The following is a 21,155-nucleotide window of genomic DNA, read 5'->3' on the forward strand; positions in this document are numbered from 1 at the left end:
CTAACCCCTAGCAAGCATTTAACGTTTTTCAAATTGCTTATGGTATCCCTGTATATGCCATGGGTGACGGACAGAAGACATTATCCGTCTAGGAAGCTGTCTACCTAGGAAGCTTCTAAGCAAAAACTGTATCCTTCTAGTCAGTAACCCGTGAGTTTTACATCCAAAATCAGGCTATAGGAGAATGAGATGAACAAAGAGGAGAAGAGCAACAGATCCTTAAAATTTTTGAATATAACTTCTTCACGGTGCAATTAAAAGTGCTTGTCCAAGCAACTAACGGTTCTTTGGGTTTTCTTGTTTTTTGGTTTGGTGGGTTTTGTTGTTTTGTTTTTTTTGTCAAGAGCAAAGCAGGCAAGGTGTACCTGCATAGTACAGATTCTTGGCAGCCCAGAACTGAGGACACACGGCGTGCTCTTCCATCCGTGACTGGGGCTGTGCGAACAACCCTGCTGGCACGTGTCCCGAAGGAAGATCCCGCACCGTCATTGTGCCAAAATGGGAATCTGCAAGAAAGCTCACATTGGCAGCTCCCTCACCCACACAAAGCACAAGCCAAGCTTATGCTTAAGGAGTTTTACAAGCACACTAAGGAGCTTTGGGGAAAAAAAAAAGTCATCAGCAAGAATGCCAAGAGCCATCAGACACAGCTCACCAGAACAAATAAACAAGTGCAGGGTTATCACGAATGATTTTGGGCAACTGCTTATTGTCACCCACACTGAAAATACCAACCACTGGTGTATGTAATTTCTCTATTATTTCTGCTGGCTTCTGTGACACCCATGGGAGTTAAAAGAGACCTCTTGCAAAACCCTAGCCTCCTCATTTGCTTTCAGAGCTTTAAGATCAAACGCCATCGATAATGTGGTTGGTTTAGGGAGCTGATTTATGCCTTTAACCTCTGAACAGAGAGGCCAAAGCATGCACAGTTCCCCTTTGAACAGGCTTCAGCTAAGTTTAAGTGAAGAAGTGGTATTTCTGCTGTACCATTTTTGGCATTATTCTCAATATCACAGAGGAAGGCGGTTTTTGTTTTGTTTTGTCTTTTAGTTACCACAAGCACCAAAGGTCAACCCTGAAACTGAGGTTGGAGATAGCATTGACGAAGAGGAAATGAGGGTAGGGAAGTGTGAACTCTCATTAGAATACAAGAAGTCAGCTCTCCAGCTACTGGATAATCAGAAGTCCTGTCAGCTCCAACTGCTCTGCTAGGACAGGAATAGCAGGTTGCGTCCGTGGTTTCGGCTGACGGTACAGCTCGTGCGTGCCATTTCCACAAGTACCACGTGCGCACAGCCGTACCTTCCGATGACTGCAGCATTAAGTCCCATCTAACGCGGAGCGCTCAGCACTTCACGTGTATACCAGGTGAACATCAAGTGTTCGGAGAGCAGCCCACAAATTCAGTCTCCTTAAACAGTGCTTAAAATTAAGTACTTGCCTCCAGACACCGACCTTTCTTGCTGTCGCTTATTTTTTTTTAACATTAATGTTTGAAAATTTCTGCTTAAAAATATAAACAGTTAAGCCCAGCAGTCTGAAGTTACGAGATCCAGCAACCTAGTGACATTACATTTTTAGAAGCACTAGGGTGTATTCAAAACCAGACACGTGAGTTCTTTCAAATGTGCTTATTTATTTTCTTATTCTGAAGACTCTTTGGCCATCAACACAAAGTAACTGTTTACTTCCATACGCTATTCATATAAACATTCAAAGAATTTACCTGTTTTGAGAGAAGAAGCCGTTATTTCTGCTGCTGAGATGTGAGCACATTTTCCAGGAACAGTGTGTTTGTTGTCATACACCAGTATGTTTCATATTCCCACAGGTGCTTGGGGTCTAGCTGAAGCCTAGGAAGGGCAACTGAAACTCAGCATGCTGTTGAGTCATTATCTTCTTTCCCACAAGAATCCAGCCTTTTCCTCAGAGTGGAAACTTTCTTCTTTCTATGACTGCCTGTTCCTAAAACCAGCTAGAACTTAACTGCTTCAGCACCTCCACATCCTTGTCAAACTTTGTCAATGGGTTTTGGTGTTAAAAATGTGCCACTGAAAAGAACTGAGGACAATGCACCAGTTCAAGCCTTATTTCTGTAACAAAGCAGGCAGAACTAGAGAAAACCTACCACATCAGCAGCACTACTGCAAATGCATCATGTCCTGGTCTAGTAGAGGTCTCTGGAAATCTTACAGATTGAAGGAAGAAATCTTCTAGATGGAACAGCGTGCAGTCCTCAGCACCAGGCCCCCGACACACTCCCAAGAGCAGGCTTCTTGTTAGTTTCTCTTGTGGGACAGGGGCCCGGGCTGTTGCTCAGGCTCTGTAAGGACTGCACAAGTCCCTGTAAGCCCCCAGTGGCTTAGGAACGCTAAAGGAAAACTGGACTTCTAGTTCCATGCTTTGGAGCACATGAAAGATAGAAAGGAAAGATTTAGCAAAAGTGTACTCTTAGCCACGTATAATGTTTAATGAACCAAAGAGAGGTTAGATGGCTCTGGAAAGCACATTCCTGTACACAGCATCCTTCAGCATCCTCGCTTAATTTGGGTCTGAATATTGTAGGCATCTGGCCTGGCCTGGCAAGTCAGAATGTTCTGCCATGGGGTAAACAGCTTCTTCTTTCCTTCAGCAGCAGCCCTCCCACACGAGTATGTTATCAGGAGTTCACTTTCCACATATGGCCCATTCAAATGCACCAGCCAGGCAGAGCAGAACTGCTACTGGCCCTCCAGGGCAGAGTGATTTGTTATGAGCTTTCACAGCTGCCATGTATCTTAGATTTTGGTTTTATACTTCAGATCAAGTCCTCTTGAGAGGTATCAATCTACAAAAACTTGTTATACTGCTACAACAGAACCAGACACTACAAGAGGTATTACAGCAAAACCACAAGGACAGAAGGTAAGTTTATTCACCACACCAGACTGCCTTTGAGCCACCACACATTCCACAGAGGAGAAGAAAAGACAAACCTTGCCTTAGCTTCTCTCTCCCTCCTATCAATGCAAGATCTGTCCTCCTCTGGAGAGAGAAATAGAACACACGTGTTCTTAAAACATATGCAAACTGAGTAACACTGTTTAAATGTCCAAATCTTGTTTGTCAGAGAAAGCTGGACATTTCAGAGCCTGCTGACTTCCAGTTAGACCCAGACTCTGTAACATCACCTGCATTCCTTTGTAGATGAAGAGCTGTTAACTGACCCACTTCTGCCACCAAACCCGAAAATTATTCCCACATACACTTTGGCAAGTACAACGCAAGTTACAAATTCTGCCTTCTGCTGATGCCTACTTTCTTCTGCCTTATCCACCCAGCAAAACTTGCCTGACATCACAGAGGCTGGATACCCCGACACTACAGAGGTCGGATGTTTAACAGCGATCGCAGCTGTGCCAAGTATCAAGTGAATCTTAGTTCTGAGAGGCATCCTCCAACAACGCCACACAGCCAAGTGAGCTGCGTAAACAGCTGAGCACTAAGCGCAGTCGATGAGTGCCGTGCAGCACTTCCATCTCCCTCACAAGCAGCAGAGCAGCGCTTCGGTGCCTTTACTCACTGTTTGTTGCACAGGATTCAGCGAGTAAGAGCTGACAGGACAAAGACAACCTGCAGCATTGCATTTTAAAGGAGGGAAACAGAGCTCTGAGTATTCATGTACTAATGGTATCAGAGCACTTTTTTTGGAGAGAGAGTGCACAGAACATTTCTGTCTCACAGGTCTCCTGTCATACTCCGTATCATATAAGATGTGCAAGTGCTGAAAGAGGAACACAACCTCCTTGCAGAAAGGAGGTAAGTGCTGCAAATCTCTTTGCAGTGGGCAATTCACTTGATAGCACAGGCTTACATTTCCAAACAGCTTTAGACAACATTCCTTATCGGAGACTCACATCATTCCACTAATGTGAAATACTTTATTGAAACAAGCTTTTGGGAATCGAGCCTTACTCCAAGTCATACACCGGGAATTCACAGAACCATAAGGCCAAACCACCGACAGAACATAGCTGCTTTCAACCAGTACCTGCACAGTCATATGGCAGCAGTGTTGGAAATGCAGGAAGAAAACAGAGTTTTAGTTCCTTTCTCTCTTTCTCCTCCATCATCTGTACTTGGACCTCTCTTTGTCTTTTGATTTCTTTGGACTTCTGCTTCTGTCTGCCTTTTTATCCCAGTCTCTTACTCGGACATCTTCTCTGTATTTGTCTTTATGCTTGCCGTAACTGGAGCCTCTTTCCTGAGATCGGCTGCGACTCCGATGCCTGTCTTTCTTCTCACTCTTTGTCTTCTCTCTGTAGCGCTCTCCTTCATGTTTCCGATCAGAATCCTGTTAAAGGAATCGGATGCATACACAGTTACAGACAGAAGAGGAAAACTGCAAAGGCATGAGGAGACCAGAAAGAGTCGAGCATGGTTCCTCAGCTGTCTAAGGCTGGCCCCTCCTGAAACACATTCACATCCGTGATTATTTGAAAAGGGTAACACGCCATAAATAAAACTGTAACTGTATCAAGATACATCTACAGCTTTTGTCAGTATGTAAAAAAGCCTGCCCACCAGACTGTTACTTCTTGTATTTCCTAAGGGCCTTGAGCAAAAGCTGGTGACACTGTGGATCCAACTCTGATGGGTATTCTCAATCTGTTCATAAGCATCACAGCAGCTTCTGAGGTAGTTTTGGATTTGCCTTCTTACATAGGCAATTGAAGTGTTTGGATCATCAGTTTTGGTTCAAGCCCCACAGGCATTCCAGTGTCATGAAGACTCAAACCACTTTCTAAGCCCTGCATGAAATAATCCTTAATGGCTAAGTTACGGGCTTCCAAAAAATTAACAACACTGCTTCAAAGACCCAGACTACACACACAGACTGAACTCTATGGGGTACGAGTCTATTTAAATGGCCTAAAAAAGGAGAGACCAGGTATGTATTGCACGTGGCGGTGGTGTCTGAGCACACACAAAATACTCTCTAAAAAGCTGCTGCAAATCCAGGTAGGCAGAAATGAGGAAATACTGGATTTCCCTGGCTTTCTGCACAGCGCTGCAGAGGACCCTGCCTAGCAGGTTCAGAGCACAGGAGGGATTTGCTCTGGAGATAAATGTTATGTACCAAAGGAGTGTGGCTGTCAGCAGGACACCTGCTTTGCTTGCTCCAATAGGCGGATGGTACAAAATCACTGAGACAGCGTACTGGTAAATGAAGGCAAGATGACTGAACTCCTCAGACTGAAACGTGACACTAGGAGGTGATGACACGGTACACGCTCAAACGCCTAGGTGGTGACACCAACACCCAGTCAGGCCAGAGCAGTTTCAAAACAAACCAAGATCCTTCAGAAAGATGCCATTTCACCTATAAAGTCACTCAGTCCACTCAAAAAGGTTTTCTTAATAAACAGCACTGACTTTTAACAGGTGAACTGCTGGCGTTTTTAAGCACTGCAAGGAACTATTTTGTTCTTACTATTCAAGGAAGATTTACAGGGAGACACAAAATAAAAGATGGGGCTTCGGAATCCTGCAGGAAGATACAACTACAACTTGCTATTGAGAAAGTGGTGGGCACTTTTGATTTGAAAGCATGATCACAAGTTTAGTATCAACGTATGCTCTAGTGGGTTGACACCATTTTTAGTGGGGCTTTAATAACAACACTAGTAAACAGATCTTTATGAACCATGGAAAAGGTCTGCATTAAATTATATAGGATTTCTTTCTCAGCTTCAGATACAATTTTGCATTTTTCTAAACTCTACACTTTTCTAAATGCGCATGGCAGTAACATTCACCAGTGTATGGCTAACATCCAAACCACATTTATGATCATGCAAATTTTATTTGTTTTTTTTTTTTTTTTAAATAGTGAAAACCCTACTCTAAGTAGAGCTTTTACCCAGACGGCAGTGACTGAGATGATTCCCAGAGCAAACTCCCAAGAGCAAATACTGCCTTTAGAATTACACAGATAACACCGAAATGCATTAGTTACAGAAAGCAACATGTACATAAACAATCACAGATCTGATCTTTATCTACGTAACCAAAAATTTCTGCTGTTGCTGAGTACAGTAATCCCACTGATGGCCAAATATTATTCCACATCTTTACTGTTCAACTCTATTGCAGTGCAGATTTTAAAATCTGAATCAACCAAAAAGAGTGTTGCTTTTTATATTTATGAGCTACTTATAAGAGCTTTGTCCATTCATCTTCAGAATGAGGGACAGATTTCCCCACTTCAAAGAGCAACTCTTTTACCAAATACATTACTAGTGAACCTGAAAGCCTTCCTTGGTCTCCACATTTGGAGAAGCCAGGTTCCAGGTCTCTCTGTGGCAGGGACAGAGTACACACCAGAAGGTGGACACTCCAGCAGTGGAGTAGAAAGGAACAAGAAAACAAAAACATTGCCCAGTAAAACAGATGGTGGGCTTGGTGTGCTGCTGCCTTCAGGGGGTTTGCTGCTGACAGAGAGCACGAGGAGGAACAGCAGAAGCTCACAACAACGCTCAGTAGAACATCTACAAAGCCAACACCAGAGATGGGCTACCGGCCAGCTAGAAGCAGAAATCCTCATCTGCAAGTCAGGGCAGGGAGAAGGCTAGTGAAGGCTTGAAACTAACGATAACCGGCACTGAACGTCACAGAAAAGAGGGACTTGCTGAAAGGATTAAAAAAGCCACAGGGGAATGGAGCCAGATAAGCACAATGATCTTCGCAGAAGCATTTAATGTAAAGGTGTACAGGGCATGTCTGAAGCTGTGAGTGCCACAAAAAGGTTGTCATGGTAGCTAATATGATCACAGTCTAGACAAACAATACAGTCATTGAAGTCATTTATAGTAATTAACAAGATAAATTGTGTCTTTGTTTTCAAAAAAATTGAGTTGTATTTCCCCTTATGCAAGATTCTACCTTTCTGAAGCCTTTGGCACAGGGAAGGGTCACATTTTTAAAATGCTAAGTTACTAAAAATACTAATGGTATTTGAAATCAAATCCTTTATGCTCTGTCCAAGTCAGAAAAATGCTCTTTTCCCATTGGAAGCAGAACAAAATTACTATTTAAAAACAGACTCTTTCTTACTGCTGAAGTCCAGATTTCTCAATCCAGGATCGCTGCCTCTTAGCAGTCAACAAATGAGTGACGATCACCCTGTTTCTTAATCCAGCACTGTGCTGGTGAACACACGAGGAAAGAATTATTAAAAGAGGGGAAGAAACTGCTCTGGAAGTTCGCTGCTGACTTTGCCAAAAGCAGTAACTTGCCAAGCAGCACTTGAACGTACATCAGCTTGAAATACCAGGATCACAAAAGCAGAAGAAATATATGCCATCTCTACCGACATTAAGTACACTAATTAAAGGTTAAAAGGAGCCACCAAATAGAGACAGCCATTTCAGCAGGGAGATTTTGATCAAACCTAATCAACATCCAGTAAGTAGTAAGAGCAGAAGATTAAAAATGGAAAGACCAATATATTTTTGCTAAAATCATGAACTGCAGAAGTCTGAAAGTCTGGAAGACCCTACGTCTCACAAAAACCCACTGGTTAGGCTAAACTCCTCCACAGATCCAGTTATTTTAAAAAATAAACAATCCCAGCAAACGAAAAAGACGCAGAGAAAACTGGGAAGGGAACAAAGTCATAAGACAGATCTCAAGCAGAAGCAATCAAAATGCTGTGCCAAATCCTATCCACAAACCCACACAGTGGTGCAGCCTCTTGCTCCAGACCCACATCCTGTTACCTACTGAAAGCAAGCCACAGCACCCTACCTCTTCAGCCCTCTGTAATCAAGTCAACAGCACAGGGTTCAAAAATATATTCTTAAAACTTCACCACAGAGACTGAAGATTCAGGAAACTGGTGTCAGACTAAGAAAAGGGATGAGTCAAACTATACTAAAAAAAAAAGGCAAAAAAAAAAAAGGCTAAAAAAAAGCAAGAGAACAGAAAAACAACTCAACATCATGGAAACTATTCAGAAAATAAAACCCCCTTCCCTTCAGTCATAGCTGAAGCTGGTAGCACCAACTGCAGTTTCGGTTACCTGAACTTCCTATTATAAGACTGCTCTCTCTCAATTAAAATTTCTGACATACTAAGGGCTCAGGATGGAAGCTTATCTATGAAACACGGTCACTGTGGTCTTTGGCAATTGATTGTGGAAAGTTAACTGTTGTTTCCTTTTAAAGTTTTTACCTCAAAGGCTTCACCTATTTCCAAAATGGGGTTAAGGGAAAACACTTTGCTTGCCTGTACTAAAAACACTACCATTCAACAGAAAAGTTTCCGTGCTGTTACGCTTCGTGCTGGCCTCAGTATCCGCACTGAACAGTATCCGCCTCAGGAACATGCCTCCCTCCCTGGTTCTTTCATGAGCTGCCCAGATTACAACCAAATTATAAATTTTAAGAAAACAACAACAACGAAAGGCAGTTTGGATATTCTAAGCAGGATTTGTCAGCTAAGCTGCCTGCAAATTCCATCTGGAAAGGGCCGTGCTCAAGTTACTTTACTGATTTTCTAAATTGGACTGAATACAAACTCCGTTGGACTAGGTGATCTTTCAAGGTCCCTTCCAACTCAACTATTCTGTTCTATTCAGTAAATATTGAATGTTGTTTTTTTTTTTTTTCTACTTAGCTCATTTCTCCTTAATGCTCAAATTTCAACAGTAGTTACCTCTCCACTTGATGGTACAGGCATTCAGCTTCCATGAAACATCAACATCCTGACTACCTCAGGTTCACAGAAATGTGAAGGTGCTGACTGAACAGGCTGCAGTGCAGCCTGTGACAGAACTGCTGTCTTCTGGCAATCTCCTCCACAGCCTGAGTCCTACAGCACTGTACAGATGCAAGTAAGCCTGCACAGAGACGTTGTGCAAATATTTCCAAAACAATTCAGAAAAAAATACACAGACAATTCAGAGACTGTGTTTCTGATTCCACATGGGAGAAAGCCAACACGCACTTTTGGTGAGAGTATCATTAACTTCTGGTTTATGACTGGGAATATGTGAACAACAGGTTCAAAGTGCTGAAGATCTCCTACTTTATGAGAGGCTACACTGCCTCTTCAGGTCATTTTGGCAAAAAGCCATTCAGACATGCCAAGCTTCGAAAGTCCAGAAAGATTTGGGAAACCTCTTCCATAATCAGGCACTGACATCAGCCTTCTGTACGTTTACAACTGCTGTATTTTATGGGACTTTGCACACCAGGTCCTCAGTTCAAAATCAGACTTCTTTTTCCTGACTTACCCTTACTAGGAAAATAAACTGGTATCAAGTCAAATTAATGCAAGAAGCAGCGAGCACCTTGTGTTTTTTGGTCCGCTTGTCATCCTCTTCATCTTCAGAGTGGTGATGCTTTTTCTTCTTCTGTTTTTTAGCCAGGTGCGACTGACTTGTTTGAGACTCTTCTTCTTCCTCCTCTAGCACAAGGTCATACTTGGCACTGATAGTATTGGTTAAGGGCATATTTATTACTTATTATCAATAAATATCAGAACACAGAAGTTCATGAAGCAAACAAACCCCAGTTTATCAGACAGTGAGTGATTTATGAAGGCACACAGGTATTGAAATAATCAGCTGTGTTAAAATGACTGAATTCTGCCTGTCAAACAGTACAGCCAGGTCCCAGTTCTCTCTTTTTTTCCCCGCTACCTACAGATTTCTGAAAAAGTTACAGCTTTCTGTTCTCTCATGCTCACCACAAGCAAAGGAGGATTGCAGAACATGGTTTAGTTACTACTATTGTCCCATTCCGGATGCAGCAGATCCCAAGTGAAACTACTTAAAACTCTGTTCTGCCTTATGTCACTCCACAGCTTTACACTGGGAACATTATTTACCTGCACACAGCATATTCTGATCTGATTAAATTCACCTTAGTCATTAAATGAAAAAGGCAAAATGTTTAATTCCATCTCAAACACCAGATGGTTATGTGAAGCTGCAGCAAGAATATATATTCGGCAAGTTTTAAAAATAAGAAGTCTTTTCCAGACTGTTTTCATAAACTCTACTTGGTGCAAAAAATACATTTGACCAAAAAAGGATACTCCTGCTTTGGTTTTACCTTCTCTTTCAGAGCAAATTTTGAAGGTCTGTCACGTTCCTTTTCATATTCTTTGAAATCATCCTTGGTATACTGCCCACCTGTCCACAGAAAAATATATTCAACTCGCTGCAACTAAAAAAGCAATCAAGTGATCTTCCTAACCCTACAGGGATTCATACAGTTCCAAGAACAACACAGACATCTGGATAACAGAGTAGAAAAGGGTAGGACAAGTCATGATTCTGTGCTACTCTTGCTTGCAGATCTCATTAAACAAATTGTGGCTTTCTCCTCAATCACATCCAGTAGAGACAAAGCATGAACAGGATCACAAAGCAGGATTTAGTAACTGTTTTAGTCCCTCTTTGATTGCAGGTCTTATGATACACTACTGTTACTGTAAAAGCCTATGATTATTGTCACTATTAAATGACCTTTTGTTCTGGGATGCACAAAGGGAAACCTCTGAGACAGCTACAGCTCTCCATCTGAATTCCTAAGCTATCAAAAAATCGTTATGCCTTCCGAGGGGCATCACCAACCTCATTTTCCACCCATTCAGTTGGCGACAGCAGCTCAGACCGATACTCTGTGGTATGGCAACGTGCTGCCATCGCCCGGTCATACTTGAAACTGCAAGATTAACTGGCTGGGTCAGAAATAGCCCCAAATACCCTCAAACATCTAAAACTGTGTTGTTTTTTAAACATGTAAGCTATATAATATGCTCAATACAGAGGAGATGAAGAGAGGAAAGCCCCAGCCTGAACGTTCACTTTTTCTTGCATACACCCAACTGTCATACAGTGTGTAATGAAACTAAAAAGCAAAAGGTACTGCCATACTACATTGCTGATAAGCATCTTCAAAAGCACCACTTTTAAAGCTTGACTTGGGAACATATGATTTACATGCAAAAATATATCTGTTGAAAGGCAATCCATGGTAATGCAATTATTTGTTCCTGACCTGGCCAGTACATGTAGCCCTAGTGAAGAGAACAGCTAGAAACCTTGTTGCTCTGTGTTATTAAATTGCCAGGAAAATTTACATCCTGGAAGATGAGATGATTTAAGCTCTTAACAATTGCTTCTCTTTACGTAAATACTTATAGTTAGAAGTCATGGGTTATTAAATTGTGAAGGTCAAAAATCACATGCGTACTTACCTTTGCCTTTCCACTTAATCTTTGCAACAGATTGGCTAAAATCCACATGTATCCGTCTGTCATCTATTAGCACGTTGTCCATTTTGAAATAGGCTTTCTCACAGTCTTCCTCCTGATATTAATGTTTCCAGAAATTTTTGAGTCATGATTATATCAAAAGGAGTATTCTCCGAAGAGCTCAAACACAAACTCAACTGCTCAGTGGCGTACATTTCCCAGCGAACACACCACACATGGCATTTTTCTTAGAACTGCGTAAACCACAACAGTTTTTGTATTGTGTCATTTCAAAAGAAATAGTTATGCTTTGTCACAATGTAAACATTTAAAATTACATTTTTTCAGTTTGTTTCACCTCTTTAAAAACTTGCCAGGGACAACAGCAACTCACAGAAGTTCCATTTTAAGTACACAATAGGCTAAAGGAACTTGTTCTCGTTTTTCCATTGTTTTCCAGTTTTCCTCTCAGATTAGCTAGACTAGCAGAAAGTCTCTAGCAAGAAGCTATGCACCATCAAGAGAACTTTTACAAGTAATCACACTGTAAGAGCAGCGTGTTGGTAAAGCTAACACCATTTACAACCCCAGTAAGTACTGTAGCAGAGTTCTGTACACAGCTATCTACCTACTTTCATATTCCCTCCTCTCTTTATGCAGCACTCCTCCATTTTCTGCTGGCATTCCCTTCTTTTACTCTTCCTAACTGTTTGAAAGTCCTAATGTACTCAGAAAAACACGGTCCTGCTCTAAACCTACTGGTTGCAAGACCAGTTAAGGTCATATTAGTATTGTTTGGCTGAAAAAAAAGTATTTTTAATTCATTTAGGAACTACACCTTCTGCAACTACGTCAGAAATAGAAAATGTTAGCTACCCCACACTTGAAGATTTCACTGTTCTCCTTTAGTGGTAGTATACTGCAAATGAACCTTGATAAGCAGAATCTACATCCAACACAACTAAAACACATACCTTTTCAAATTCAATGAAAGCATAACAGAGAGATTCACCAGTCTTCCAGTCTCGAATCACTTCACAGCTGAAAAATTGGCATGAAATTAACATGTCAGTGCTTTCTGAGCAAGACCCTTGCTTAAAAGGGAGAGTAACAGTTAAAAAATAAAAGAAAGAAAAAACAGACCTCAAAGGTATTATAACACTTGATTCTGAGACCCCTACTGACACGGGTGTTGCTGCACAGGAAAAGTGCATGTGATATTACTGAAGTAGGTAATTATAACACTTAGTTCACAAGTCCTTAACTGGAGCTGTAAGCTAGGGATGAACTGTAGAACTAGGGATGAATTTTGGATTAATGAAACAAAATTATTTTGCAACAGTCCTGCTTGTGACTGAGTTTTTGCATTTCACCAATAAGAGACAATAGATCTCACATTCTGTTTTTACAGTCGTTGAAGGAAAGTTTAAACAGGCGAATTTCTCTTCTTAGCAGGCACATTGCTAGCAGCCATCTTATCAGGTAGTTCACTGGGGAAAAATACAAAGCCTGACGTATTGGATCAATAGAAGTAAAATGGGAATAATTACAGTATTACCAAACTCAAATACAGTATCAGAATTCTGACTACCGTATGTTGAAAGAGGTCAAACAGGCAACAAATGCAGTAAATAGGGTACTCGAGTGAGACTTGAAACTCCTTCAAGCACAGTGAGCAGTTGACATATTAGGATTTGATACACAATTCAAAAGATGATCGAGACAAAAAAGGAGGGGAGAAAATGAGTATTCAGAGAATCTTGTGAATTCTTTGCAGCAGCTACTAATTAAGAGGAAAGTAGGACCGTCTTATGCAAGCACACTTCTCTTTGTTGAATTATTCACAAGATCTGTCTGAAAGTGGGAGGTCTGCAAAAGAGTTTATTCAACAGACTGATAGAGGAAAAGAAAAGTTGTAGAAGATCACTACGACATCCAGAAATTCGGCTCCAGTTGTAAGGATGGCGAACACAGTACCAGTCACACACACACCCCCTCCAGAGTCTAGTGAAAGATCTGGTAGACTGCAGATCTGTATGCCCGCTGCCACTACTGCACAAACTTGTGGAAACTTGGCACAGAACTGACTTAGTGGGCATCTGAATAAATAGGACCCACCCAAGACTATCTGAATATAAGTTCTTTGAAAGGGTCAACATGCCTATGCAAGATGGTGAGCCACTTGACTCACCTTTTTGAAATCCCCCTGGAAATTCTAAGAAACTCCTGCACCAAAAGGTTTTAGTGAAATTCAGCAGTAATGGCATAAGAAAGATCTTTGTATCGATAAAACTCCCATGGAGTTTGCTGAGGATACTAAATTGTTAAAGGTGGTAAAAATAAAGACTGAAAAAAATGCAACATTCCTAAGGGTTCAACTGAATAACAATGATATTCAATGTAGATAAATGCAGCAGGATGAGCATGGGTGGGGGGACCCTAACTGCATTGTGAAAAAGGCTGAGCTGGCAGTTAGCACTTAAGAGTAAGATTCTAAAATCTGTAAGAATTTTTTTTGGTGAAATGATCAATTTGATAGAAGTACAGGTCATAAAGCATTTACAGCTCTAGGAAGAATTAGAAAAGGTGTTGAGAGCAAAGTGGAGAATACCACTGTGCCACTCTAACTCTGTAATTTTTCTAGTACTGTATGCAGTTCTGTTCCTCTCATCCTGAGGTGAAAAGAACAGAAAAAAAGTTGAGAGAAGGGAAACAAGGTAAAACAAATTCCTCTACAAACTATGCTGGCTTTTACTCTTAGCCAGAAAAAAAATGATGATTTGAGGGTATGTGATAGAGAGCTGTAGGAAAGTAGGTTTCACTTCACTATCTTCTGATACCAGCAAAGGGGGAAATCAACTGAAACTACTAGGAGCCAAGTTCAAAACTGAAAAAAGCAGCAGGCATGGGGAACACTTAACAAAGGGCATACTGGATGCTAGAAATGTTTACCACTTTATCCCAAACTGTACATATTCCCAGGGAAAATTAAAACACAGAGACTGTATGTAGCTCATGTAGCACCTGAACTGTAGACTGTGTAAAGAGGGGTGAGGGTAGGGGGCTGGAAAAAATATTATATATGTGTCCCTTGCTCCACTTTCACTTAAAGTCACTGCTGGAGACAGGATATTCAGCTAGCTACACGTGACATTTTATCACCACCATTGTCATCATCTGACCAGGGATAAGTCTCCAGAGACACCAGAATACTACTTAACAGTCAAACCTAAACAGACTGATAGATATCAAGTTCAGTTTCAACAAAGAAGGTTTTCTTTCATATTACAATAATTACCTTTTAATTGGACCAAATCGTGAAAATATTATCTCTAGGTCTTCATCCGTGGTCACAGGATTCAGTTTACAAACAAACAGCACGTTTTCTGGTGGCTTGACTTCTGCATCTGGTAAATCTCCCACCTGTGGGATACAGAAATAGACTTTCATCACTTCTGCTTAAAGTTCTCTATATTCTACTGCCACAAGCACACTGGCAATACATCTTGTGGATGATTTCAGACACGATCCTATCACAAAATCAAAACCAAACACAGTATTTTTCTCACTCGATGTCACAATAAGAGTATTTTCTAAAGAACCTAAAACAGTTAACCTATTTGCGATTCCACCACTGGGATTTCAGGTAAGTTACAAATAATTTCCCACCTTGCTTTCCCCATTCATAACTTAACAATACTCAGTTCTAATTGATGTAAAGCCTCAGTCTTTTCTTTCCTTTTAGAATAAATGGTGAAAGTGTACTTCTAGAGCCACTCTCTTTCAAAAATAAAATGGACTGGATCCATTCTTCAGTTTCTATCTGTACCTCAGACAAACTCAAACTGCCTTGAAGTCTGGCAACAACTATCCTAAATTTCAGTTGGCCCTACTTGGTAAGGATGACAATTACACAATTTCAGATAGACGGGAGGCAGTATTCATGCTAACTACAAAACAACGCTTGCTTACAGTATGCACAACCTTGATGTTTGCAATCTCTGATCAAAGTTCCCTCCTTAGAACCAGCAAACTAAGTTCCAGAGGAAAACACAAATACACACAACACCTCCTGTTGAATTGCAGCACTTCTTTACAAAACCTGAATAAAAGACTAGTGATACACAAACAATTCATCTCCAGCTTTACTTAATATGCTAATAAAAAGGTAAATGTACATTAGTGTGGTAACAGGAAGAAACAAAGTAACACAAGTAAGAAACAGATTCCAGAAAAGATCTTAAGCACACAACATGCTGTCAGAGATGTTAGTACACTAACATCTTTTTCATCTCTTCAGGTAAAGGTAAATACAAAAAGATGTTCACCATCTCCAAAAGAATGGCACGAGTTTTCGCTTCTTTTTCTGCCTGAACTTCTTCTATTTCATCTGCAGACCGTCCTTTCATGTCATCAATTTCTTCATCTGCTCCTATTCTGCCACTCTGAAAAAAAAATGAAGGGGAAAAACTAGTTAACAGCAATCCATGGCTAAAAAAATCTCTCATTTTCCAAATCTTACTTGGATGCCTTCTGCCTTCCACTTGTCTCCCCTCCCTTAATACTTCCACAAAGTATTAAGGACAGATTCTTATTTTGACCAGTCTCTGCTGGCAACTAACAGGGATCTATTTACTTAATTCTTTCTTCCAACTTTTCCCAAGAAGCTATCACAAATACTCACATCCAGCTGTTCCTTAGTAGGTTCTGGTGAACGATCAGGAATAGACAAGCCAGGTGGATCATCAAAGGGATCATCTAAAATTACTGTATGATTTATCCTAATAGAAAACAACATCAAGACCAGAATCAGTCACAAGCAAACAAAACTCTCTTTATCCAAGTAAAAGGAAGGCAGCCCTGCTGATTCTCAGTTATATCATAAAGAGCCAAACATCCTGCATACTTGTAATGACTAGAATAGATGTTTTTATAAAGGCAAGGTAGGTGCACATTTTCTTATAATTTTTCCTATTTTAGTAGCTGCTTATTTTCTTATATACCTATTTCCAGACTAATACACAGCCTAGTAAAGTCTAATACCAAGTAACGTTGCACTTTTTTGCTGCCATCTAATTCTTTCTACTACGTAAATGTAGAAGTCACAATTAAAAGAATCATACAAATGGAACAAAACTTCTTTGAGCAACTACACCATTTATTTTGCTCAAATTGTCTTACACTTTAGGCAGGACAACAATTCCATCCCTGTTCCTGCAAGTTCACATTGGTGTTAAAGACTCCATAAAGATATGGAGTCCGTCTGAAAACACATGCCTACACAAACGCTCAGATTTATGGCTTACAACTCACATCAACTCACGACAGATTTCCATAATAAATACTGTTACTTTAAGAAGAAATTCAAATTCCTGTAAAGGCACAATCATACAGCATTTTAACAATAATACTGCAATAAAAGAGCATTTTAGATACCACGTACAAATCACCTAACATTGCCATATTGATTTAGTATCCAAAAAGATAGATGTGTTAAATTATAGTATAATCCTCCAAAACGGGAAGTTAAATGCAGTCACACCTGATATCCTGATATGGGATAAAATCCTTATCCACAAAGGTTTCATTAATTGTCTTCAATACATCCATGCCTTCGGTCACTTCTCCAAATACTGTATGCACACCATCAAGGTAATCCAGGTTTTCCCCTGTTGTAATAAGAAACTAAAAAAAAAAAAAAATACAAGATTAGTAACAGTAAATAGAAAAAAAATGAGGGCTTCAGTTTTACCTTAGGAGAGATACAATTCTCACTGGAATCCAGGTTAAAAAATAATAAATAAATAAATAAATAAATAAATTCACATGTATGGATATTTCATGTGAGGCATTTTAATATATAAAAGTGACAATGCATCTAAAATAATTATTCAGAAATAGTATCATTCTATAAGATTAGAGCTTTAAATATACCTAGAGAAAAAGTTTTGTGCACACAAACAGGGAACAACATCAATTTCAGAAACTGTTTTATAATTTATTTTTTTTTGTGTGGGAAGAAATAAAACTCGCACTCAGATAAAACTATACACTTACATTGTCTTAATGCACACTTTAATGTAATCATACAGAGAAAGCTGTGATTTCAGTTTCCAAACTAAGATGAAGTTATAATTGGGAAGTTTTAAGATTATGCTAAAAAACAAGCTCTTCACTTTTCATATCCATTTAACTACAGGATTTGTTATTGCTTAATCTTACCCTAAAATTATCAAAATCACATAAAGGTATTAACAAAAATGAATAAACAAAGGGAAGAAAATTGAGAGGGCTGAATTCTAACAAAATTTATAAATTTGAGCTAGGACAGATTTGAATCTGAGCATCTCAACCTCTTTCTTCCCTGTAATCAAATACCTTCTGGTACCTGGAACACTATGAAAAGTACTTATCTAAGGCCTTTTTTATATAAGATGGCTTTGGACCATCTTATAAGATGATGCTCTTGAGATGACATCATTATTGTTATGCCCTTTTTGCAAAGTCAAGGAATTTTCATTTTTCTTACTGAGACGTGCACCAAGACTTCCCAACACTGCATACTGACCTGTGAGCCATGCTGGTCACTGCCATTGTTCACCATTGACACGGTTCCTTTTTTCTTGTGCTTAATTCTCGGCACTTTTTCTGCCTCAAAAAATCTGGCTTGATCACCATACAGTTGACTGAAAATACATGGAAAATATGCTATATGTTATAAAGCAAACAAATATTAAAAAGTGAGATTAAAAAATGCTGTAAAACAGTAAATGAAACTTTTTTTTTTACATTGGCGTTTGAATAAAACCAGAATTTATATTGCATCCGTGCACATTTTTATGTACCAGTACAGTTATACAGTTCACTTTATATTACAGATAACAGATGTTTCTCTGAAGCATTTCACAGAGGTTTTTTTTGTGAGGGCTTGTTTGTGGTTTTTAGTGCAGCATACAGCATTTTTCTAGGGCCTGAAGGGAGTACATATTCTGATAAGAAGGATCCATCAGAATGAATTAAGTCAACACTTTAAAAATGCAACTATTTATGCTTTCGGTTTCTCTTTCAAGACAAACAGAAAGCCACGATATCTGCACGTAAACTAAGTTCATCATCCATACAGGACTGTACGCAGTAATTTCATACAGGACTGTACGCAGTAATTTAAGATATACAGAATATGGCAAATCATCAAAACATCTTTAATTTTTGAAGTCTATCCCTGATTTTTACCTTACTCCATAATTGACAGGGGCATGGTCAATACAGTTTTGCCCACATATAAGGAACAATGTTGTGTTTGAACTTATTTTGCTAAACTGTTGTAGGTCTTTATGAAGAGAATACTCAAGTTAAAGTTTGCCTGCATTAGTTTCTTAGGTAGCAAGAGCAGAAAGCCCAATTCTGTGGATTTCAGCAGTATTGAACAGGTGGAAATGACATATTGCCATTCTCCAAGCTAGCAGCAGAACAGTATCTGTCAATCTCTTATCACACTCTCCTTCCGTATCTGCCATACTACCGGGTCTCAGAAGAAGACCAAAACAATTCCTATAATAGAAAAAAAATGTGAAAATGAACTTGATCTACTCATGTGCAGAGACAGCTCAGGTCTGGCAAGCATGTCTACTTAGATTTGCATCTGCTTAGCACAATTAAACTGCTTCCAGGATCACAACAGTTCCATGTCCTCAAGGTTTTCTATTTTAAAGGCTCTGACAGACCAGACCAGAGTTACAAACATCAACATTGGTCCAGCAACACTGGCTCTGCCCAAACTGAGCTATTTATCTCTGTATACTGTGTTCCTCAGCAGCCCAGGTTTTTAGTTCTGCTATGCAATTTTAATTTTATTTTTAACAGTAATTTTAAAGGAAGCATATAGAACACGTGCACTTTGCTAAGTTTCATCCTACCATTTAAACTTCTTCAACTTCTATGTTCACGACCGCTAACATTTTTAACAAGTCAATTTTTAAGGCAACACTTGCTTTCTTGTACAGAGGAAATCAAGCATAGCCTCTGTGTTCCCCTCTTGCTCAATTAAATAAGTAGTAACAAACTGCTGATGGCTGTGCCTTCTATGGAGCAGTTAGTTATGATACCCATCCTACAAAACCAAACCTAGTTATTTGCTCACTTTTAAATAAGCAGAAATTTACATACAGCTTACTATAACTTTGTTTCTAAGGTCAGAGATAGAATACTGTCCAGAAAAAGCATCTCAATAGTCAAGGACAGTGCAGGAATCTAAAAACTATTTGGCTATAATAACTCAAGAAGCCTATGCACCAATGTTTTTACTTCCCATCAGTAATTCTGCCTTGAAAGAGCTGCAGACAACCTAAGCAGGACCCTTTACTCCCACACGACTTCTCTGTCGATGAAGCAGCACAAACGTGTTTTACTTACCAAAATACAGATTCGCCTCCACGGCCAGTTCCCATGGGGTCACCAGTTTGTATAATAAAGTCCCTCTGCCACAAAGCAGAACACATAGGATATTGTTGTCATGTTTGTGAACTTAAGCCAAGAAAAAAAATATATATATAGAACTGAGAATACTCACCTGTACATTATGAATAAGACAATAGTTGTAGTACTTGATTTTGCAGAGCTTCAGAAAATTCAGACAAGCTGTAAGAAATCATAGTGACGCTTACTGAAGAGGATCGTGGATACGGCAAGTACATTTGTAATGGATTCAGCGCGTACGAAGCTGTTTCTGGGGCAGACTCGTTAGGATCCACCAGCGTCCGACCCGTGGGCGCTGCCAGAGATGCTCTAGGGGGACAACCATTCCCCCACAACCCCGGGGGAGGCAGACCCCGGCTGCCCCATTTCTATCACCCCGGAACGGCCCCGTTTTTATGCCCCCCGTGGGTAACAAACATGCCGCTACCAGAAGGCCTCCTCCCCGCAGCCCGGAGGCGCACACCGGCGAGCCGCCCGCGGAGGCCTGAGGCGGCCGGGCCGTGCCCACGGAGCCGGCGCCCCCCAGGCCCGTTCACCGACGCAAAGCCGCCCCCGGCGGCGCTCGTACCGCGGGGCCGCTCCTCCGTGTAGAGGTCGATGACCAGGTCGCCCACCGTGGTCTCCAGCAGCACGGCCATGGCTGCCGCCCGCTCCCTCACGGCACGGCACGGCACGGCAGGGCCCTGCCCGCCGCCGCAGGGCCGCCCTCTGGCGGGGCGGAGGAGGAGAAGCCGGCGCCGAGCAGCGCCGCCACAGCTCGCCCTGCTCTGGGAGGCCGTGCCTGGGAGGCACGGAGGGGTGAGAGGTTACAGGATCACAGAATCGCTAAGGCTGGAAAAGACCTTCAAGATCATCCGGTCCAACCACCCCCTACCGCCAATGTCACCCACCAAACCATGTCCCCAAGCACCACGTCCAACCTCTCCTTGAACACCCCCAGGGACGGTGACTCCACCACCTCCCTGGGCAACCAGTCCCAGTGCCTGACTGCTCATTCTGAGAAGAAATGTCTCCTCATTTCCAACCTGAACCTCCCCTGGCGTAACTTGAGGCCATTCCCTCTAGTCCTATCACTAGTCACCTGCGAGAAGGGGCCGACCCCCAGCTCCCCACTCCTTCCTTTCAGGCAGTTGCAGAGAGCAAGGAGGTCTCCCCTGAGCCTCCTCTTCTCCAGACTAAACACCCTCAGTTCCCTCAGCAGGACTTGTGTTCCAGGACCTTCACCAGCTTCGTAGCCCTTCTCTGGACACAAGCACTGTCACCTCGCAGTTAGGTTATTATGGGTTATCAGGTGAGTGGTAGGGCCAGTGTTTGCCCAGAGCACACTGCTAGGCATGGCTTGTAGTGCCTTGGGCAACACCAAAAGAGCAGACAGGCAAACAGAATTTACGCCCTTTTAACTGATGCCATAGCATGTGCTTGGTCTTACA

At 41.1% G+C, this 21,155-nt stretch overlaps 1 protein-coding gene across 1 annotated transcript; it reads right to left on the bottom strand.

Annotated features, from left to right (window-relative positions):
• Positions 1–2,449: 2,449 nt before the first annotated feature.
• On the bottom strand, positions 2,450–20,450 carry PPIL4 (peptidylprolyl isomerase like 4). Its single transcript, XM_035322135.1, has 13 exons — positions 20,294–20,450; positions 19,820–19,887; positions 19,663–19,727; positions 17,819–17,936; positions 16,793–16,935; positions 15,935–16,031; positions 15,579–15,695; positions 14,549–14,673; positions 12,225–12,291; positions 11,254–11,365; positions 10,087–10,183; positions 9,338–9,476; positions 2,450–4,336 (listed from the first exon to the last, which is right to left on the bottom strand). Exons 1-13 carry the CDS (start codon positions 20,361–20,363, stop codon positions 4,112–4,114), a joined length of 1,443 nt encoding a protein of 480 aa, XP_035178026.1. The 5' UTR covers positions 20,364–20,450; the 3' UTR covers positions 2,450–4,111.
• Positions 20,451–21,155: the final 705 nt, after the last annotated feature.

This window comes from Oxyura jamaicensis, chromosome 3 (assembly GCF_011077185.1).
Source record: "Oxyura jamaicensis isolate SHBP4307 breed ruddy duck chromosome 3, BPBGC_Ojam_1.0, whole genome shotgun sequence".
Lineage (NCBI taxonomy): Eukaryota > Metazoa > Chordata > Aves > Anseriformes > Anatidae > Oxyura > Oxyura jamaicensis.